We start from the raw sequence: 22,755 nt of genomic DNA on the forward strand, positions 1-22,755 counted from the left end.
ATAAAAATTCTTCCAATAAGTGTATTTTGTTTTCTTTTGCAATTTACATGAGAATGTTTTGTGGCATAGTGCTTGTTTTTCAAAACTGTCTTGGGCCAAATTTTGGATTGTGTTGAAAATGAATGGAGGAATGCTGAAATGAGAAAATGTAAAAAGTTCCATTTTTTTTTTGTCACCTAACATTGATTCTGAAGGATGAAAAATGAAAACTCGAGGCATAGTTTTTCTTCAGAGTCTGGCGGGTGATCTAACTGTGGTTATAAGTAACTTCTGAGCCACACTCAGAGTTGCTCCGCTCTCGCTGACCTCCCTTTCTCCTTTCTGTAATTACTGAATATGGCCCTGAAAACCCATGTAGGACCAAATGGAGAATCTAGACTCTGTGATCTTATCCCCACAAAAGCAGGCTGTAGGGATAGTCCTTGCAGGACACCACTTCCCCTGGGGATCTCTGTAACTGTAATTTACAGGGGTGTCTCTGTTGTCTTAAATGCACAAGGGACTGTCCTCCCTTGCCCTCAGAGGTAGCATAACGAGTGGGTTGCTCTAGGTGGAGATGAGGCCAGAGAGAAAGCACGTGAGCGCATCACCTGTTACAGATCCACTTTTCAGGGTGCATGCAGTGGGTGCTCTGGGCAGAGGGTCTGCGTGACAGCAGGCATGTTGTGGGCTGTGACGGCTATTTTATATTTGTCTGCCTGTTTTGGCTGGGACAAATGAGATGCCTGCCTCTTCCACTGAGGTGTGCTTTGTGAGAGGAGCCAGGCCGAAGTCCTTGTAGCAGCTGCGAGATGGATTCCCTCCCTGGCTGGCAGAGCTCCCTGGAAAGAGGCAGGTGATTGCTTTTATGAGTGAATAATAGGAGGACACCTCAGATATTTGAGCTACTATTCACCAGGTGGTGCTGTCCTGCAGTGAATACTTAAATACTACCAGTGACGTCAGCAACCTGGGGACGGAAAAGCCTGGGTTGCTCAGAAGCCTTGGCAGTGTTGGTGGGCTGTTGCTGAACATGAGATGAGATCTGACATAGGGGGAAACCTGGACCATGTAGGTTTCTCCTCTGTGTTCTGCTTCAGTGAGATCTCAGCTGTCTCTGAAGTGGGAAGACTGGACCTGTCCCTTGCCTCGGTCCCTGGTTTCCTCCCAGAGAAAAGCTCCCATGCTCCGTTCTCATCTTTGAAGTCCTGGTGGGTACGGGGGGTGGGGTGGGGGCATGTCTTGTAGAGCTCCTCATTAAACAGACTTAAAGGGGAGAAAAGTCCTCTACCCTGCCTTTGCATGCACAAACCTATGATACTGTGGTGCCCTGCCAAGGTGGTTTTGTTGGCCCAAACGTGACTACACATGATCGTCCTCTTTGGTAATGAAGCCTGGCAGCATTGCTATGAGGGTATTGACTTGGGCGAGAGCCCGGTTGTCGGTGTGTTTGAGCATGGATAGCACCCTTGAAAAAGACCATCTTCCAGGATCAGAGTAGCTGTACAAAGAATATTTCCCAGGGAAACGGACTCTGAGTCAGTCATGGGGAACCTCTGGCTGGAACCCTTCAGTGGACAAAGATGCATCGAGTGTCTGCCTCTACCTGTGATAAGAGCAGAAGGGTAGTGTGGGAACCAAAGGGAAGACCAGCCCTTGAGAAACCGGTAGGAGAGGAGGTCAAGGCAGAGGGAAACACGTGCTAGAGCTCAGGTGTTCTGAGTGCAGAGGAAGGACTGGTGAGATTCCGTGGGGGGTGGGGCGGGCGTGCAGGTGGTATTTGAGCTGTGATTGGAGGATGACTAAGTTCCCGAGTGGGGGAGGTGTTTCAGAATGGGGAACAGAGAGAGCAAAGGGGAGAGGTTGGGTGGCGTGCTCAGGAATGGTGAGTCGTGTGGAGAGCTGGGACCTGTGAAGAGCGAGGTGGGAGATAGGGAAGAAGTCTTCTGGAGAACTTCAGCACTTCCCCAAGTGTTTGAGAGAGGGTCCCGGCTTGTTATCTCAAACCTCTGAAACATTTTTGGCGTATTGGGCTGCAAACCCATTAGCATCACTTAAAGAGAAAACCTGAGCAAAAGAAGGTAAACCGGACGCTCCAGTACCTTGGTCAAGACAGGGGCTTTCAGTGAATGTCCCTGGTCAGCCTAGACAGGAGGTATCAGCAGAATAAATGAGTTTTCTTGCGTTTGCCAACTGGTCACTCTGTTTTCCCCTGTTGTACGTGCTGTCTCTCCTCTCCATCAGGGCTTTGTCTGGAGTTCCAGTTGTAGCTGGTTTTACAAACTCAGTGCTTCTTGTGTCATAGGACGGGTGTGCTGACTGGTTTTCTTTTTTCCAGCTCCCTTCCCAGCTTTCTGTGGCTGACTTGTCTAAAGGAACATTCTGGGTGCTCCCTGAGTGAAGCAGCTTCTCTTTGTGGCCGGCGGCAAGTGGCGTCTGGAGTGAGGCGAGGTGAGTGAGACCCAGAGAGAATTTGTACTCTGACAGACCAAGTTTTCCAGGATAGGTTATTTTCTGAAAAATTTTGAGGCCTTTGAAAGTAAACGGGGTTTTTATTCAAAGAAATTTAAGAATAATTACAAAAAGAAAATCCGTGTCTTAATTACTGTGTTAAAGCACTCATTATTTGGGGTTTTTTTTTGTTTTGTTTTTGTCTTGGCAAGGAGGTGGGGGAGGGAGGTAATTAGGTTTGTTTATTTTTAGAGGAGGTACTAAGGATCGAACCCAGGACCTTGTGCATGCTAGGCATGCACTTTACCACTTGAGCTGTGCCCTCCCCCAAAGCACTCGGTATTAATAATAGGGATGCTTTGATACAATCCTTGAAAGTTTTTCTAATTTTTTTGGTGCCCATTTCAGGGTTTTTTGGTCTCTGGTGTCTCACATAGTACTTGTCCATCGAAAACATTTAATATATGTTGTGTGAATGGCTTAATACTTTAATTTACAGCTGGCAAACAAAGACGTACTATGGATAAACATTTTTCGGACTTCTTATAATGTCTGGCTGGCTATTTTTTTCCTAATATATTTCTTTAAATCGAGATGTAATTGACATGTAACAGGACATTAGCTTCAGGTGTACAATGGAACTATTCACTAGATGACTATGTTGTGATGTCTCTTCTTTGTCCTGTCTTTCTTCTCTTTCCCAGCCCCCATGAAAAACTTTTGAAGTTTAATTACAAGCCTCCCTTCAGTTACCAGGAGACAAATCAGGGGACGGTTACAACTGCCTTACCCAGCTGCTCTCCCTGGCTGGCTCCTTAGGGCCATGCCGGCTTCAGTGGCTTAGGCTCCATCTCCCACCTGCTCTACATCCTGTCTTGTTTTTACCTCTTTCTGAGTGTGTTGTTCCTTCCCTGGGTTTCAGGGAGGATTCTCTAGTTTTGTGGCTGTAGGAACTTTAAGAAAGTTGCTGCCTTTCTCTTGTGTTGTGGTTCTCCTGTACCTTAGTCTTACGTGTAGATTGTGAAACAAAAATACCTCCAGCAAGGGGTGGGGGGAGGCTGGAGGCTCCTGAGGGGTATGATTTTTGCTCCATGCATTGTTTTGTTTGTGTTCCCTGTTCTCAGTGTGGAGCATGTGGAGGACTTAAACATTCCCTCTTTCCTTTAAGGAGGGAGAATTGGCTGGGAGGTGCAGCGTGGAGGGCTGCTGTTACTCATGCTCAGGTGCTCGCAGTTGAGGCCTTGGAGCGGGAGTGCCCAGAAGGTCCAGGACAGATTGGTTGCCTGGGGGCACCGAAGGCTCTGCGCTGGATCCCTTCTCTCTGGGTGCTGGAAACGCTCCTCCCTCGGAGATGGGGTCAAGGTTAAAGCTGCTTCCAAACCTCTGAATTCATGAGACATCCGTGTGAGGTGCGCGTGCACTCTGCCATCTGTCCTGTGTGGCTTGCTTGCAGGACTGCAGATTCTGCTCTCACCCTTCCTGCTGTGCCTTGCTCATCAATGAATAACACAGTGGTCACACTGCCCGCCCCCCCCCAACTTTGGGGGGTGCTGCCAAGAGGTAAAACCTTCTACAGGAGCATCACATCATAACCTCCCATGAAGTTTTAATTCTTGCTATGTATATATGTTTTTTTTTTAATCTCCTCAAGGGGTGATGGTGTATAACTTGAAGAATATTTGTGTGTGGAGTAGACTCAAAAAAAAAAAAAAAACCCCAAAAGACTTTCTTAGCCTGAGCAGATGTTTGGGAGAATTATTTTTGAACTCTACTAACTAGTTGAACCAGTTTACACTGCCAAGCCAAACATTCCCTTGTTGTGCCATAATTTGCATTGTAGGACCGTTTTATAACTTTAATTTAAAATTGCCTAGGACAACACTTTCTACGGTTGTAAGTACACAAGGAATGAGGAAAATGACATTGAAGAACAATTTACTAAATTTAATGAGAGCTTAGGCTTATTTAGAAATCCAGGTGGGAATCTGCTTGAGTGGAATTTTACCAAAGTATGCAGAGATTTGCATATTGAAACCAAAGCCTTTCCCGACTTGTGGCAACACATTTCTCAAAGTAATGTTGAAATAGCAATTTATATGCATTGCCCTTAGAGAGTTATTGGACAGGAAATTTATTTAGTAAGTTATACATTTTTTTCCTCCTCCAGTTTTTGGGTGGCAGCGAATTAAGGTAATTTTTCTTTTCTCTTTCCCCCAGGGACCAACTTCAAGGAACTAGATAGGAGCTTAATAGCAAAGATCGTGTTGAATGGCTTTTGTGGTTTTTAACTATGTCTCTTTTGCTAATTTCCCTTTCTCTGAAAGAAAACCTTGTAATCTGTTATTTGAGGTTTTAATAATTGATGGGTTTGGAGAATGGTGAGTTTCTATTTTGAAATCAGAGTCTTACCATTTAGGGAGGGACCTTACAGATGACCTGTCATCTGGTTTCCATCGCCTCAACTTCGCAGAACTGCTCTTGTCACAAATGGCCTCTGTCTGATAGGACTCGTGACGTGACTTTCCTGTAGCACTTGGTAGTACTGATCACTCCTCATCTGGAACCTTCTCCCCTGGGTTCCCTTGCATCATTCCCCACTACTGTTCTCCTTTCATTTCCTCCTGGATCCTGCTGTGCTGCCCTCAAACGTCCCTGTTCCCTGGCCTTGCCTCCTTGGTGGTTTTCTTTCAGTCTGCTCAGCCTCTTTGGGGGACCTCAGCCCTGCCTGGCTTTAGCCACCACCCACATGTTAATGACCCCCACGTCTTTCCAGTTCCCCCTTGTCTAAAACAATCTTTTGTACATTTCTGCTTGGATGACTCATATGTACTTTTAACTTGGTATCTCCAAACTGAACTCATTTCCCTCCTAATTACTGCCTGCTTTCCACCCTCCACCTCCCAACGTCCCCTCACTCCCATGCTTCTGTCTGTCTGCTTTTCCCATGTCGGTCGTTGGCACTATTCAAGCCAGAAATGTGTGACTCATCCTTCACCCTCCCTCAGTCAGCCCTATTTCCTAGTTGTCGATTAAGTTCTATCATTTTAGTATCCTAAATAGAAAAGGAAAAGGCCGTTCTACTGACAGTTATTATGGGCTTTAAAGTCGTAGTTTGGCCTGTGTGAGCAGATACAATAACATGAAACAGCGACAACCATGTATGTAATATTCATTTCTTGCTAGGCGTAGTCGTAGGTCCTTGTCATGTTTCTAATTCTCAGTTATTTTGTAGTATATCATCTCTGTTACCAATGAGGATTCTAAGGTTTGGAGAGTTTACGTTACAAGCCCAGGATAACAGGGTAGGTTAAGCACAGTGAGTTAGGATTTTAAACCTCTGAGTTGGTCTCCTGGCTCCAGAGACTTCTCTATCATGTCACTCTGTCTTGCGCTGTTCCCATAATGCCACAGGTTTAGGTTTCTGGTGCGTAGGTGACTATGCTGAAGGCAGGAACTGTGTCTTACTCAAATTTGTGTGCACCAGGTATTTTTTTTCTTATGTAGTAGGTGATAAAGACTCTTAAATGGCAAAACCATGGTCTGTGTCTTCTGCGGCTTTGTCCGGGTTCAGTCCTGGTTCTTCTGTTAGCTGCGCTCGCTGGGTAGCCTGAGATCAGGATGCTGGGGTAGTGCTGCTTACTCTTGCAGGGTTTTTATGGGAAAGTGCATTAAAATTCCAGGACATTTTTGAGAAATTTTGTTTGGTTGTGGACATTGATAATTGGCCAGCTCAGATGAGCCTCTTTTTCTTTTTGGTTACAGATGACATGTGAAAATATAAACTCTAGTGATCATGCTGATTGAGTCATTCACAGGCTTGCAATAATAAAAGCAGGAAAGTCCCTTCCAAGCAAAGACCTTCTTAATAAGGATAGTATATGTGGATCTGATTTTTGCTACTAGCTCTGAATATAATAAACATTTTAGAACAGATGAGGATATGATCTATGAAACTACATTATTTAGGGCTAGGCAGGTGAATTAAAGCAGAGTCTACTGAAGTTTTTTATTCTGATAAACTGATGTTAGGTGCATGGACTTGAACATGTGCTGCAGCACAACACAGTCCCTAAATCGTGGTGCAGACCGTTCTGTATTTTTTTTTCCTCCTGCGTCTCCTTTTTCCCTGAGAAGGAAATGCTCTGTGTTTTCCATCATATTTTGCTAACAAGTTTCTCTAAGGAGAGGGCCCCTTATATTGAAGGTTTAATGATTTCTAAATTCCACAGTGAAGAATTGGTTTTGTATATCTTTAAGCCCCATGCGCTGCAGTAGAGGCTGGTCTTGTACATCATTTAATCTTGGGATTCAAGGCTTAGGGTGCCAAGGGCAAGGTTCTAATGTTTTTTTCTTCCAAGAGTGGAAGTTAAGAGAGAAGGTGTGGCCTGGGCCCAGCTGTGAAGTTTCTCTCTCAATGTCTTTACCTGCCAAAGAGGTCAGTTGAAATTCCTACCTCCTCATTGTCATGAGGGCTAAATGAGATACTTCCAGGGAAAAACATAACAGTGCCTGCCACAGGGTGCATTTGTGTCCCCACCTCTGCTGTTATTTTCATGGTGGTTGGATTTGTGGAGTAAAGGTCTTCTGTTTTCTACAGATTTACAGTATTGATAAGAGATAATTTTAAGAACTCATAAGTCTGAGTCGGAGATGAGTGGCTTTGTGGTTTTCAATGAATTATCAGTGCATTGAAATAGGGGCTTTATTAAGTTTGTGAGAAGGCAGAAGGGAGTTGGCTTGGGAAGTTTGACTGCTTAAAAATAAGGGCCAGATATTTATTGTTTTGTATCCAGCTTTGTTGCAGACTCCCATACTTTGTGAACCAGAAAGATGTTTCAGTGAGACCATGACGACTTAGTACATCTGTGCCACATCTTCATTATATCTAGAACAGTTTCACACCCACTGTCTCTAATTCAAAGTCATTCCAGAAACATGTGTTCCTGTTTTCCACTGGGCTCTAATTGGGCTGTTTCTCCTTAAAGGAGGGATTGGGACCACACACTTGTATTGAGGAAGTAGCTGTGTAACTGTGCTACATGTTCCTTTTCAGCTTGGAGACTGTACCTTCTGCAGCAGCTCCCTACCCCCCAACTGGAAAGGAAAGTGATCTATGTGTACATGTATTTGCACATGTGATTTCTGTGCCACCTCATAATCCCGATCTTGCTCCTCAGGTCTGAGACGTGTTTCATACTCCCTGTATGTGTTAAGAGGTGGTGACGGAATCCATAATCAAAGATTTCACTGCAGAGTTAAGGGCTTTAATTGAACCTTTCACTGGTTTTAGAGGAAAAAAAATCTGATATTCATACATGGCATGTCACACAGCTTGAAGTGTAAAGCTTGAAATTCATAGGTTTGATGAAAGTTTTATCTGACTCCTAAAAATAACTCTTGTAAGCTCCATGCATAGGAATTACTTTGTAATTCAAAATTTAGCTGAAGGGTTTTTTGCTGTTGGGTCGAGTTTGAATGCCTCCAGTTTAGCTCAGAGCTACCACCATCCCATCTCTTCTGGAACTACAGAAGGCTTGCATCTTTCTGGGAAGTTTGGCAGCTGAAACACTGAGCCAGACGTAGGTAATTTTATTAGTCTAGAAAAAGTATTACACTTTTGCAGCTGTTGTTGTAGGTCCTAACCATGAAAACAAAAGCCGTCTCAGTTACTCAGGGTCCATGAGAAATTGGCAATGGCCCAATGTAAGTCCCTGTATTTTGGGCTCTGAATTATATTTATCTTCATAGGGCATCCCCTGATTTAGGGCACACAGCTGGGAAATGGCCTGACTGTATGAGGCAGTGGGGGGCGGGGCGAGGCCAAGCCTTGGGTGCCAGCCTTCCTAGGAAGCCCTAGCCAGTTAAATGGAAGACTGTACTTGCTAGACCGTAAATACTTTTGCGCAGGATAAGAGCTTCCAAGAAAACAACAGGACCAAATATAAAACACACTTGTCCGCAGTATTCACCCTGGCTTTCCTGCTCTTCTGTATTGTCGCACACTGTTCATTTCCACAGGTCTCTCTTGCGATGCCAGGCTGGTTATTGTGAGTCAGTTAGTCATTTGGTGGTGATGGATGTTATGGTTAAATAGAACTTTTACAGACTACCCTGAAAATTAACCACGGAGCTTGGCACTTAGTTGCTTGGAGCAGTACATATGTAGACTATCCAATCCTGCTAATGTGTGCCAATCAGTAAATTACCATTTAATTTTCTGGATTTCAGTAGTTCCATGAATGGGATAAAACTGAGCTACTGTTTCTCTAGAAACTCCTGGGCTGTACTCCTGGGCAAGTCTGAGTGAATGTTCTGTCGGGTCTGACTCTGGGTCTCTGGGTCAGGGTCTCTGACTCTAAGGATCATTGGATGTATTAAAGAGGGTCTGTGACCTTGGACGAGTGGAGAAAAAAAATCACATTTTTATTTCCACTAACCTCTAACGAAAATGTGTTTTCTCCCCCTTGGATTATGAAATAAACCGTGTACTATCAGTAGCAGCTGTGGCTTTGGCACGTAGAAGGTAGATTTTTGTATCATGCTGAGGGAGGTGGTTTAAACTACCAGTTATGGGTATCAGTGCTCAGAAAACTAGAGCAGCTCTCGGGCCCGCTGCTGCGCGTTGTCATCTATGCATGAAGAAGCACACATCGCTGTTATCACAGATTTGCTTTTTAAATATTTTGATGTCTGTTTCAATACAACTGATTACCTTTGTAACCCCGTTTTCTGTGTCAAAATCACTCAAACATTCAAATTGGACGGTCTAGATGGCTGAAGCAGTCCATGGCACTTAAAAGGTCACATGTTCCTGCCTTGGATGGCACCCTTCCATCTTTCTCATCTTGATTTGAGACCAGACTTGTTAACATTAAAAAAAAAAAAGTCTTTACATGTTTGGCTTTTGTTTCCCAGTACCAGTTGGCTTTGACTTTTATCATCTGGAGTTCCGATAATCCCTCATCTGGGGCCTGTTGGAGTGGATTGAAAAATAAAGCCATTGCCCAGTCCCATGTGACCTTTCTCATGGGCCCCTGTGGCAGTCCCACTTGGAAACTGCTTGCTACAACCAAATGTTTATGGCTGGGAATGGTTTCCCTTAGAAATCTCAGATAAGAGCGTAGTGATCCACGTGTTGCTATATTTGCGTTAGCTGAGCGAAGAGACGCTGCTGTGTGGCTCGTATGCACTGGATTTAGCCTCCACTGCGTTATCCCTGCAGGCAGACCCTGATTGATTTTAGAACTTGAAGCCCGAGGTTAAAATCATATTACTTTATTGGACTGTGTAAAACTGGCCAGGGAAGGAAATCTTGGGTGCCGGGTCATTCCTTGCCACCACCCATCACCTTTAAAGAAGCTTCATGCAATTCATTCTAGTGAGAAATGGGGTGATTTCTTTTTTGCGCTCCTCTTGAATAATGAAGCCCCTAATATCTGGGTAAGTGTTAGGAATAGGGAAGCATTGCTCCTGTGACACAGAGGTCCCTGCCCCAGATAATCATCCTCCTTGGGGATATGGCCCATCTCTCGGTGTTCTCCCCTGTGAGCTCATGCATTAAAGAGCTCACTCATTTTGTTGTGTCTGTTTAGTTGCATGACACCTCTGGATCACATCCACTGACAACACTGTAGTTGGAAATAACTCTAAAAGTTGGCTGCCTAGCAGAGCTGGAGGGGGAGTGGACAGTAGGTGTCTCTCAATAGAAGTAGGTTCTCTTTTTTCAGGCTAGAATTGAGGCTTGGAATGCTGCTCTGGAGGTAGAGGTGTATGTGTGTGTGTATATATGTGTAACCAAAGATGGTTTTTCTTCCTCATTTGACAGTTTGTCTGTTTCACCACCTCACCAAGTCCCTGGAAGCCAGTTTCTCTTTTTAATCCAAAAATGTAGGCATAGACTGACTGCATGGTCAGGTTCTGGAGCCAAACTGCTTGGATGGACCCTTGTGAGCTATGTGACCCTTGGCAAATCACAGCCTCTTTGTGCCTTCAAAGAATGGAGATATTAATAGTACTTTCTACAGAGAGCGGTTGTGAGGATTAGATGTCTCTCTCTCTCCCTCTCCATATATAGATAATACATACAATTTAATACATCTCCATATATGTGTGTGTATATATATATATATACACACATATATATATATATACACACATATATATATATATACACACATATATATATATATATATATATATATATATGCTTAGAGGAGGCCCAGAATATAATTAGTGCTAAATACATGTTGCTGGCTGCATATCAGAATCACCTGGGGGACTTTAAAAAGAAAAAAAAAAGTACATGGGTATTGAGAACTCCCAACTTAATGAAATTAGGGCCTGGGGAGGTTACAACCTTGTTCAGAGCATCATAGCAAGTGACTGACAGAAGCGGAGGAGGGATTTTGACATCTTGTATTCCAGGGCTTTAAGTGTGAAAGATCCATCTGTCTGCTCCGTCCGCAAGAGATCTTTGTGGAATGAATAGCTGCCTTTCATGAAGCATCTTTGAAGTTGTCTGACCTTTTTCACTTTGAGGCTAGATGCAGTGCAATTTGAAAAATTTAATTTCTTTAGATTTATAATAGCAGGCTTCATTTGGCTGGCATTGATTGATTGAATACCTTTTAACACTTTTTGAAAAATGGACTTTCTGACATGTCTTCAGAGTCTCTTCTTCATCCTAAAGCCTTATTGTCAACCCATGCCATAGACGCCTTGGAGGAGCGCTTTTTCCATCTGTAGTGATGGTCTGTCAGCTACTGTGATCACAGTGGTCCTGTGAACAAGAAATACAGCATCTGCCTTACAATGACAGCACCTGAAGGCTGAAGAGACTCGATACTGTCCTGTCAAACAGGAGCAGAGCAGTGTTCCCATTAGACAGACGGGTCCCTGAAAGGCGAAGTAAGGTCATTTTGTAAACATAACGCCTGCTGCCTTTAGTTAGGGAGCTGTAATTGTTACCCATCAAGAAGGTGCTCATTGTGAGTTGGGGTCCATAGCTCTGTTGGATGACAGAAATGGAAAACTTTACAGGAGGGAGAAGGAAACAGAAGAGGTTGTAATCAGAGGCTGGTTGTTTCAGAGATAACTGCTGTATGAGGATTGGGACTTGGGTCTCCAGTTGCTGTAAACTTCACACAGGGGAGCATCCTGTGACCCTGGTCACGTCCTCCACAGAAGCTGTGTGGGAAAGGATGGGACCACATGCAAAGACTGCGGTTCGTATTCACACCCTAGGTGGTCCTCCATGAGCTTTTGGCCTCATGGCCGCTGTGGCCCAGAGTTGGCTTTCTCCCAGCTGTCCTCACCTGGATCCATGACAACCATACTTTCACCTTCATACAAAGACCACCTTGTCCTTGAGGCTCATATTCTGTGTTCTCCTGGCCATTTCCAACACCCCCCACCCCAATTCATTGGAGACTTTGGAGGTTGTCGCTCATAGCCTGAGCTTTCAAGTCAGACCTGGGTTCAGGTCCCAGCTTCACTTTATGAATCATGCAACCTTGGGGCAGTTGTTAATCTCTCTAAGCCTCCCATAGATGATTTTTTTTTAACAATAAAATGAGGTCATATATGAATGCAAAACTCTTCTGCTTACCTGACACTTAGTAAATCCTAGCTGTTAGGGTTGAGGTTGATCCCCCAAATCCTGCCTCTGTTACTGCAGTAAGCATCTGAATGGCCCTTCCCCAGACCAAGAATCAAGTTCCTTGACTTCTTTGTTTTCAGCAACCCTCACTTGAGGACATTCTACTTTATCAAGCCATGCTGTTGGCTGTCGTATGGGCTTTAACATTGTCTGGAATTATTCCGCATCCCAAAATTTAAAATTCATTTAAAACCATCAGGCAGACTCTTTTTCAGGTTCTTCATTCATTTAGTCCAGCTGTATCTGCCCTTTGATCTCTTGGCGACACCACCCGTGTTCTCTCTGGCTGTCATACCTGTCTGGGCTCCACTTCCCTCCTGACCAGCCTCGACCCCACGGCATGCCACTCTGAGTGTTCTTGTACGAGCACCCCTACCACTCTCATTGCACCTGTGCTGCGGATATGCAGTTGCTGATCAAGCCTCTTGTCCTGTGGGTGGTTTTTCTTGGGACTGATCATCGGAGGATGGAATTGCACACTTTCATAGTTGGATGCCAGGTCTTTGTCTGCAACCTCAGTTTGGTAATCAGAGCTGTTCAGCTATCTTTTTGGTGGGTGGGGAAGTTGGAGGTTTATTTAATTTTTTTTTTAATGGAGGTACTGGGGATTGAACCCAGGGCATGCCTAGCATGTGTGCACCCTTCCACTTGAGCTGTATCCTCCCCCTGTCCTTTTAATCTTTGGGCTTGCCTTCCTTTCTTCTACATGGGCTGTTCTGAACCTTTTCTGCTCCTCTCATACCTTAGTTTTACTTTATAGAGAAAATGGAGGTATGAACTTGTAGCTTTCTGCCCATGTTAGCTGACATTGTTATCTTCCTCTTCCATCATATTATTCTTTGTACTTTGTGTCCCTCTTTGCTTGGCACAGAGTAGATACTTAGGAATGTGTGTAGAATGAAAAACCTGCAACCACTGGCCCACTGCTCATTCTTTAATTGGAAGATCAGGTTGTGACCCTGACTCTGCCACTTGCTGGCCCAGGAGAGTCAGGACAAGTTCCTTCCATACTCACAGTCTTGCATTTTAAAGGAGGATATTGAATTTAAATTTATTAAAGGCTGGCAATCTGTTTTGAGGTACAATTCCCTTTGACAATTACAGACGGATTAAAATTATGTTCCTCCCCAACGTATCTGCTGATACTGAAGTGAGACGGCATACTGTTCTGGGGGTGGTAGAGTGGGGCAGGGTCTGACCATCCTGACACACAGCCTAGTGGAGGAAGCAGGCTGGTAAGCAATTAAAATAAGGCTAGGAAGTCTTCTAAGAGGAAGAGCTTTTGAGGTGGGTTTTGAAGTGGGCTTGTGAAATGCCTTTGCTTTCTCTAATAGATTAAGTAATCTGTGAGTATCTGGATGATGGTGGTGATGGTAATGTCACATTTATTTTGTCTTGTCGTTAGGTAGTACCCTACTGTTAGGTTGGGAGGTGGGTACTTGGTTGGGGAGCTTCTGGGTGAAGACAGCTTCTAAATGAGTAGGGACTTCCCGCAAGACCGGTGCTCATTCCTGAATGAGAGCCATTGGCCTGGAAGGCATTGTGATTGTTACTAGGAGCGCTGCCCTCAGTTGTTTCCCTATCTGAGCCCTTCCTGGTTGGAGAGGGAATGTATTGATTTCAGGTTTTGGCTTTTCTGTTATTGTACTTATCTCTTCTGTATGCATGTTTGAAATACCAAAATAAAACCTGCCTGTAGCCAGTGCTTCCGAGGGCCTGATGACAGATCAGACCCTGCTATGGAAATGTGCTGTTTATTGTCGATAAGCCAGATACTGCTGACCTTAAACTTGGAAATTAGTACTCAGAACCAAAAGAATTCTGACATTATTAGTCCAAACCCCTTGTGGGAGAGAACTGCCATTGATCTTTATTTCCCCTCCGTAACAACCCTAATAGTCATTTATTTAAAGAGATTTACTTCATGTCTGTTGAATGAATATAAGGTACATTGCTAGGTGCCATGGGGATTTGTACAGTTCACATTTTTCACTGTGATTTAATTGATAACCATTTGTCAGTACAAAGTGGGATGTGGAATTAAAGATATCTTTTTACTGTGATGGCCTGGGAGGGCATTATGGAGGAGACAGTGTTAGAAGTTGAATTGAACAAATCCCTTTATAATATAGAAAAATGTCTCTTGTAGCCAGAAGCAAGTAGCTTCTTAATATTTTCTTCCAAAAGTGAAATTTCTCTTTTTTTTTTTTGCCAAGTAGTTATCAAAATGAAAATTTCTTTAAACAAACTTGTGTATAGTAATTCTTCAGTAATTTGAAATCCTGGCTTAGGAGAGTCAGATTTTTTAAGACACTTCTCAAAACAATTTGTATATCTTTCAACAGTCTAAGAGGGAGTTTCCATTTAATTTTTTGCAGCAGAACTTAAACATTTGAGTTTAAACCTCATGCCCAGAATTCTTTTAAATTCACATTGGTTGTGACTGCTAATCTACTGTGCTTTTTAATAGCTCATACTCAAATCCAATGTCATTTTGCCTAAGACAAACCTACCTATAAGGAAAAGAACAGCAGGATGAGAAGTACAGTTTGTAGAATGGCTTTGAATAAAGAAGACTAAATGCTTGGGCCTGTGTGTCTTAGGGGATAAATTGCAGTCAGATGATGCCCTGTCTTCCAGCTCCGCATGTTAAGCAAAACCAAGGGCTGTGTCTTTACTTATCATCACAATTGCTTTCTGGTTTCTTGATCAGTAACCCGTTCTCCTCTCCCTCAGTGTTTCTGGATGGAGCATCTGAATCCTCAGAAAGTTCAGGGAGTTGTTCCCAGTCACAGTCCTGGGACCAGGTCTCCTATTCCTAGGCTTTTTCTACTACCGGGGGAAAAAATGTGAGAGAGACCTCCTGGAATTTCAAGTATTCATCAAGGGTTGGTTTTTCCCAGCCTCCTGGGATCTTTAAAAGAATGTCAAGATACGTCCCTTGCTTTCAGGAAGCTTCTATAGCGCACTTTTCCATGAATTTCAGCGACAGCCAGTGCCCCCTCTAACAGAGCTCTTTGTTTCCTTCGGTGGTCTCTAGTCTGCTTTGTTTTCCCCTGTTTGCTCTCTTCTGTATTATTTATTCCGTAGGCTGCTTCAGACACTACCCCCTTATCACCACCACCCATTTCCTTTCTTTTGATAAGCACTAAAGATTGCCAGTGCGAAGGAAATTTCCAAAGGCAGTGATAGAGAAGACATGGCTATTGCGTAGGGGGGTCTTGGATCTTGCAGGGTTGAGAAATTTTTGAGCCCCTAAAATTGAGGATGTCTTTGATGCCTCTCTTCTCGGAAATAAAAATTTCTTCATGATCATGTGCCCCCTTACTTTCCAGTGTTTCACTTGTAAATATTGCTGCTCTGGCTTTATTTATGTTGGTAAAAGAAAGGAGGCACCTTCTGAGACAGCTTTGCTTTGAGGCCACATGGATGGTTTGATGGGAGAAGCTCCTTCCAATGGAGTGAGCCCAGAGTGTGTATTTAGGTGGCCAGGATAACTGGACAGTTATTTTATTATAACTTTTCTTATATTTTGTTATTAAGGCTAATTCAGATGTGCACATGAAGGGATATTATGAAATGCAGCATTTTCCTCCCAAGTACCTCGTGGATTTAACTGAGTTTTCTTGGATTCCTTGTAAATGAGAATATATAGGAATGTTCCTTGTAATTTATAAACTGCTATAAATGTGGGTTAATTGCTTGACTTGGAGGAAATCTTTCATCTGTGTTCATTGCAGCCTAGTTAAATCTGTCAACAAATACTGAGAACAGAGTGGGTGCGAAGGCTGTGTTCCGGCTTCTGTTTTTATCTATTAAAGAATAAACAGCCCCTGCCTTCAGCGCACCGATTCGGCTTGAAATTGTGTAAGCAGGCATTGTGGCACTCGGGTAGAGGAAAGTTTTAAGGGTGGTGTAATCCTGTGATTTCAGACAAGGTGGTCATGCTTATGATACTGTCAGTGGGATTGCAAACTGCAATACATTTTGTCTTGTTTTGAAATCATCTCGCTATTTAACCTAGGATAACTTTTGTTATATTTTATATACCGTTGTAATTGCTGTGCAGAATGCTTATGTAACCCATAACATGGAGACACTGTGCCTACATCCCCAAGGAGTTCATGTGTTAAAAGAGAAATCTAAGAAGTAAAATTAAGCTTCATAGTTGATTTAACTTTTAGGGGTTTTAAAAGAAAGAGTCTATGGCATTTGGGAACCTGAGATGTTGAATGATAGTAGAAAGATAAGGAAATTTAGGTGACTGCAGGTCATTGACCTAAAGGTAATGTCATATACTCATTTTATTTTCTGATAAATGAACATTATAGGAAATTTTCTCCCATTAGATAATTTCAGTTGTTGTAACCTAGAGGCTGGTCTTTTTTCCTCAGAAATATATCATTTAAAGAAATGAGAGCTGAAGTTGTCTACTTTTTCAAAGATTTATTTTTAAGTATTTAAATTTATCCAAATGTTTGTACTCCTTGCTGTGACAGAGGCTCAGTCTGGCTTTATGGGGCAGAAATTGAGGGATTCTAGCTTGGTCAGTATTTATTTGAATTATACCTCTGCCTTTTGATCTATAGTGTAATACTGAAGGTGAAAAAGGATAATATTTCTTGTCTTATCCTATCATGCTTATCCATAAGTACTTCCTTCCACACATACGGTTCTCAGGTAGGAACTTGATAGCTTCTGGGAGTTTCTTTTCCATGTGTTACCATTTAATCCTTTGGGTCTGAATTGCTGTAACTGGAGGCTGTTTTACATCATTTCTGTTTGGTTCACTTCTTTAGTGGGTCATTGTTCACCCTTTTGGGAGGAAAAAAATGACAGTAGTTGAAATTGCTACTGGAAGGTATGTGTGTCTGATGATGTAGAAGGTACCGTTCAGGGAGAGCCTGCGGCTGCCCCCATAAGACTGCGGCTGCCCCCATAAGACTGCTTCACGGTGGTGGTTACATTTATGAATTTACCACCATCTTCCTTTTGGTACTCAAACTGGGATCAGAAACTCATGTCTTAAATGGATGGTACTTGGCAGTGTCTCCCTTTAACAAAGCTCATAAGAGCTGTTGTTTAAAGCCAGAACACTGGTTTATTAATTTATTCCCAGAATCATATCTGTCAAAAAGCTAGGCAATTGTGTTGGGTTGACTAGACCAGCACACTTTCCCCTACTGTTGTTAGGCTAAGAAAGCCAAATTATGAGGCACTGCTCAGTGAGAACAGGATCAGAAGGAGGAAGGTAGTGACAATGCCGGTGTTTAATAGCACTGGGTCCCATAGCCTGATGGTCTGTTTCCCAGTGGATATGGGGGTTATATATTTATGGGTCCATAGATACCATCAGGTATGCCAGATAATCGTCTCTGGACTAGACTGTCCGTGTTGGCCCCTCCAGCTTATTACTGTAGTCGCTCTTTCTGACCAACCCCTTTCAGATGGCATAGTCTTTAGGTCTGTGGATGAATATCGAGTTCGCGTTAGTCTTCTAGGCCACAGCTGATCAGGACTACCAGGTGACTTTGCATAGCTCTACTCTGATCTGTGTTACTTTCAGAATTTAGCTCACTGGGAGCAGTCCTTTCCTTTCCAGCTTGTGTGTGTATGGGCATGGTGGAGGAGGGGGAGAGTTCCTTAACTTTGCACTTGGGTATGATCAATTAAAGTTTCTCCAGGTTGCATTTTGAATAGCTTTTAGAATATAAATTGAAGCTCTTTCCTTTGAGTTACTATTTAGGGAGGAAGCAAGAACTGGGAAAAAAAATTACACCAGATATCTGATATCAGTGGTCTCAAGTGAAGAAGCTGTGGAAGATGTGACTATCCTGAAAACAGCTGAGCTCCCCAAAATAGGCGCAGAAGGTGTCTGGGCCGAGACGCCCAAGTCGGTGTCTGCCAGTCCTTGCCCTCTGGGACACACAGTCCAAGTGGCGTGGGAGAGCTGTTGTGGATTGGTGGTGAAGGGGTGATTAATCAGAGGTAGCCTCACCGCCATGGGGGGGCCTGAGCTGATCAGTGATCCAGGGAAACTTGGGGCTTTGGAAAAGTTTCCTAAGGACCTTGGCCAAGCTCTGAGGGCACGGTTCCATCGATATTTTCTTTTGTCTTATTTCCTAAGTATGTAGTCTTTACTAAACGACAGATCTTGACAGTTGATTGATTTTATTTGGAGAGGAAAATGTCTGTGCTTACCGGGCATCTCTTTCTTTCTTATTTAATTTTGCCTACCATTTTTTATGCCACGACATTTTGCATTGTTTCTTTCAAACATGACTCTCAGGAGAAATCTGTGTTTCCACAGTTCCCTCTGGAAGCACACTGTGGCCCTCTTCCAGATTCACTGCTTGTCCTTTAGGTGAAACCTAAGTCTTTTCACCGTGGTCCATTCAAGTAGCATTTTTAAAAAGAATTAGGTTCTAAGCCATGCCCCTTTTGTGTGTAAAGACCTGCTTGCAAGATGGTTTAACCCTAATAAATGTCACTATGGCTTTCTCCAAATTCTGCTTAAGATATTTTCTTCTTAGGATCTTTCAGGTTGGTTGGTTTGTTGTTAATTTTGTTTGTTTGTTTGTTTGATTGCTGTTGGCCAAAGCTTTCATTGCTCTGAGCAGTGAGGCGGGTGCAGTGGGAGAAGGAGGACCCTAGCTGGGAGTCTGCAGGTGGGGATTCCGGCCCTGCTGTTAATTAGCTGCATGACCCTTGGGCAAGTCAGCCTCCTAGGGTCTCTGTGCCTCCATCAGGAAAACAAAGAGCTTGGAAAAATAAATACAGGCCTGGACCCGATGATAAGAAAGGTCACCCTGTGTGCTTGTGTTGTGAATGGCAGCACTTTGGGACTCTTCCTCCCTCTCAGTGGTCCCCACAGAACCTCAGCTTCACCCTGGGGTTGAGTGCTCGTGTGGGGTGTGATACTGAGGCTATTGTAAGCACTGGTGCTAACGAGGCAGGATTTTCTACAGAGCAGGCATCCCTTCTCTTCTCTCTCTTTGGGAGCAAGCCTCTTTCCTTCTACCTGCCTCCCCTTAGTGCGTTAACAGGGTGTGATGGGTAACACAACACACCTGCCTTGGTTGCTGTTTGAGATTGTCTAGCCGTCTCATCTGAGTTAGCGGAGGGAAGAGAGAGCTAAAGGAGGCTACCTAATGATGAAATAATGGGCCTTTTGTCTGGCTCCTGCTGTAGGGGTGGTTTTGTGTTTCACCTTAGGCCTGGGCCATTGTGTTGTTTTTATGTGCTCAGTACAACCCTGCTTAAAAATACGGCTTGCTATTTAAAGGATTCAGCCACAGGCCTATTCTACTTACCCCTCCCCTCCCCAAAAGTCCTAACTATATGTGGTAAAAACCCATTGCAGTGTGTGCTGTTTGATCAGACCCCCTGACATCAGGGTTGAAATGTGTTCCCACTGTATTTGTTTTGCAAATGTTTATAAGGAATGTTTCCTTCTGATAACCTTCCAAAATGTTTTCCTTATGGTTGTATAATCAGTAGCACCTGTAAAACATGCCTTTAACCATGTAGCTTCCTTCTTAACCATTATCTTTTTGGTTCTGTCTTAATGTTTTCTTTTGATGCACGGGGGCGGGGAGACCTACATTCCTGTGCCAGACATCTTACAGTAACGTGTCCAGATTTAGCCTCATAACCTTAATTAGATGTGGAATGTTGAGAATGCACTGTTGTGGGTTTTTTTTAAACGTTTATAACAAGACGGTGAACTTCTGATCACTTCATTAAAAGTTTTAAAACACTCCTTGTGTCTTCAGCATTTTATTTAGTTCCCCATCTTAGTTTATTCATAGAAAGTTAATGTAAAACTCAGGGCACCTTTATTATCCCAAGCGATCTGTTTGCTTGAAGTTACCTTTTGTGTCACTATGCAAGTTACGTTCCAATTCGTAATCCTCAATTCCTCTCTCCTCCCCTTCTTTTCCCTTTAGAAGTAAGAGTGTTGAAAATGTTGAAGGCCGTGCTGAAGAAGAGCCGAGAGGGAGGAAAGGGAAGCAAGAAGGAAACAGGTATGTGTCTGAGATGGACTTGAGCTGAGCAAGCATGGTGCGCTTGGGCCAGCAAGGCCCTGTCACTCTGGGGAGCAGATGTCACTGCCTGGGGAAGGGGTCAGAGAAGTGACGCAGGTTCAAGCAGACAGCATCCTAGAGGCTGAGAGACCCTAATGTATTTCTGAGCCTTATTCTGGGAAGTGACTTTGAAAGTGGAGTTTGGGTTTTGAACCAAATCCTTTCCCAGAAGACTTGTAAGTTTCCTGATTTTAACAGGTCATTCAGATCCAGAGGCAGAGTTACAGACATCGAGGGAGAGCAGGTGTGTCCAGGAATTTGGTTTCTAGAAAGCCTTTTCCCTTTTCCCACACGCGATTGCATTTTATATGCCTGACCAACTGCAGGCTGGCTGGTCCTCATTTTTTGAGTATCAGATTTGCCCCCTAACAGGTGTTGCCCCACTCAATGCCAGGCAGCTAGTTGGTTTTCATTATGATGAGAGCTACTTAGTTTGGCTTGGATTTCATTCCTGTTTGTAGAGTTCTGGTGCACATGTGGTCATTGTGACTCTGTTGTGTTCCGTGCAATAAATTTCTCTAAGGTTATTTGGGCTACCACTCAGTGGTCTGTTTCTCTTGCTAGTAAAACTACAGATTATCTACCTCTCCTGCACAATAAAAAAAATGTTAGTGTGGATTATTTACCTGAAGTGTGCCATTTCTCTAAACTCATGTTAATCTGGAGTCGGAGAATGGCTGGTTTTCTGAGTTACTATATAGTGAATAACACTTGAATTTTAATTTCTATTGAAGTATGAATAAGTATGCTTATTACTGAAACATCACTGAATTATAGTTAACTCTTTAATTCAAAAGATCATGTCATACCTTGTGGTAATATTATTAATACCTATTGTTTCTGTAGGAGAATAAGTGGACTTACAAACTTTTGATCATATGGACACATTTGACAAATTTCTATTATTATTTCCCTTAAACCAAGTCTGAAAAATGGCAAACTTAAAAGTAGAGACTTTTTTTTATAAAGTTGCTATTAAGATTCTATTAGGAGCCGCTCATTAATGCCTGGGTGAGCAGATACAGAGAAAAGAAACCAGTTTTTAATAACAGAAACAGAAGACCATAGTTAGCTCTTAACCTTAGGAAATCAACTCCTAGCTTTGAATAATTGATTAGAATTGTTACTATGGAGAATTTTGGTTCACATAATTTCTATCCAGGGGGGCATTCACCCTCTGCTGGGTCAAGGCCAAAGTATCCTTCTCTTAGTTCTCTAAAAGCTGTCTAAAGAAACAAAAAAAATTTCCCCCAGTTTCGGCTCAACTGAGACTCGTCCTAGAAACTGTGTGATTTGCTTCTTTAGAAGCCTTTATAATTTCCAGGATCAAGTTAGATCCTGAGCTGTCTGTTGGCCTGGAGCTGCCCACCAGTGGGTTGTTTTTTTCAGGGCCAGGGTCTCCAAGCCAAAGCTCCCTACTTAGTAATGGAGTCTTCACAGCAGGCCTACCATCTTCTTTGACCCGTGCCAGACTCATGTGAAATGACAGTATATTAATGATTTTCAGCACCCTGCCTTTCAGGTGGGCCAGACAGTGAACATAGTTTGCATATGAAACTTTTCCAGTTGTAGAGCATATGATTTTGGGTTTATGTTCTCCTTTGGTCTTTAAGAGCAACTACTGTTTTTTCTGAATCATTTTTTCATAATAATTCCCACACAACAGCTTTTCACTAATGCAAACCAACTTATAAAAGCAATGGGAACATTTCTCATAAAACATCTGTATTGTGTATGCCTCTTTCCTCTTAACTAGAACCTGGTTGTATTCCGTTGGGGAACAAAGCAGATGGAATTTTAAATCTTGATGAAGTTATGTCACAAGATGATTGGGGGAAATACTTGGAATTTCACCGTTCATATGTTGAGCTCTGTGCCAACTCTCATTATATAAGTAAATCATAGCTAAGTTTCTCTGTAAATTAAAGCTGGCTGATCTACTGAGACTTCTCTGAAACTTGGGTAATAATATCTGCTGCAAGATGGAAAAATTTTGCTCCACTGTTTCCAATTAAAACCAATCTTTGTTGCAAAGACAAAGGAAAATTCATTTTTATGTGCTTGAACTCAGTCACAGAAACTTAGAAAATATTTACGTCTAGAATATTGAGTTCAGCTTGTCATATCCTTTGTAGATTGTTTTTGCAGACAATCTAGAACTACAGTTTTATGTTGAACCTATTTTGAGAATTTGGCAAATATAATCACAAAGTTAAATTTAATACTCTTAAAAAATTTTTTTTTCAGAAGTATTGAAACATTTTTATACTCTCAACTCCTATCCCTAAAAGAAAATGTTACTTTAGACTATTGATAAGATTTTAGCAGTTAATGAAATTCAATTTATATGTATACCAGGATATTTGAAGTACTATGTATTGTGAGGTATTAAATTATTATTTTTAACACCTTTATTGTAAACTATACAGTACAGTAAACTATACATATTTCAGATGTACAATTTGATGAATTTTGATAGATGTAGACACCTATGAAACCAGCACCATAAACAAGATAGTTAACATTTCCATCATTCCCCAAGAGGTGCAGATTTCGAATTCTTGATTTATCCCTTCCCAC

General features: G+C 42.7%; 1 protein-coding gene across 7 annotated transcripts in view; it reads left to right on the forward strand.

Moving 5' to 3' along the window:
- The window catches only part of TANC1 (tetratricopeptide repeat, ankyrin repeat and coiled-coil containing 1), a 207,195-nt gene that overhangs the window by 47,552 nt on the left and 136,888 nt on the right, over window positions 1-22,755 (forward strand). For 3 of the 7 annotated variants that reach the window (XM_072961020.1, XM_072961024.1, XM_015248290.3), the window contains exons 2-3: window positions 2,318-2,430; window positions 20,038-20,115. In XM_072961020.1, coding sequence (XP_072817121.1) covers window positions 20,055-20,115 — 61 coding nt within the window. In that variant the 5' untranslated portion in view covers window positions 2,318-2,430; window positions 20,038-20,054. Of the gene's footprint in view, window positions 1-1,703; window positions 1,719-1,834; window positions 1,865-1,921; window positions 2,061-2,317; window positions 2,431-20,037; window positions 20,116-22,755 lie in introns of those variants that run through there. The other 4 variants (XM_072961026.1, XM_072961022.1, XM_072961021.1 and 1 more) reach the window with 4 other exon arrangements.

This window comes from Vicugna pacos, chromosome 5 (genome assembly GCF_048564905.1).
Source record: "Vicugna pacos chromosome 5, VicPac4, whole genome shotgun sequence".
Taxonomy (NCBI): domain Eukaryota; kingdom Metazoa; phylum Chordata; class Mammalia; order Artiodactyla; family Camelidae; genus Vicugna; species Vicugna pacos.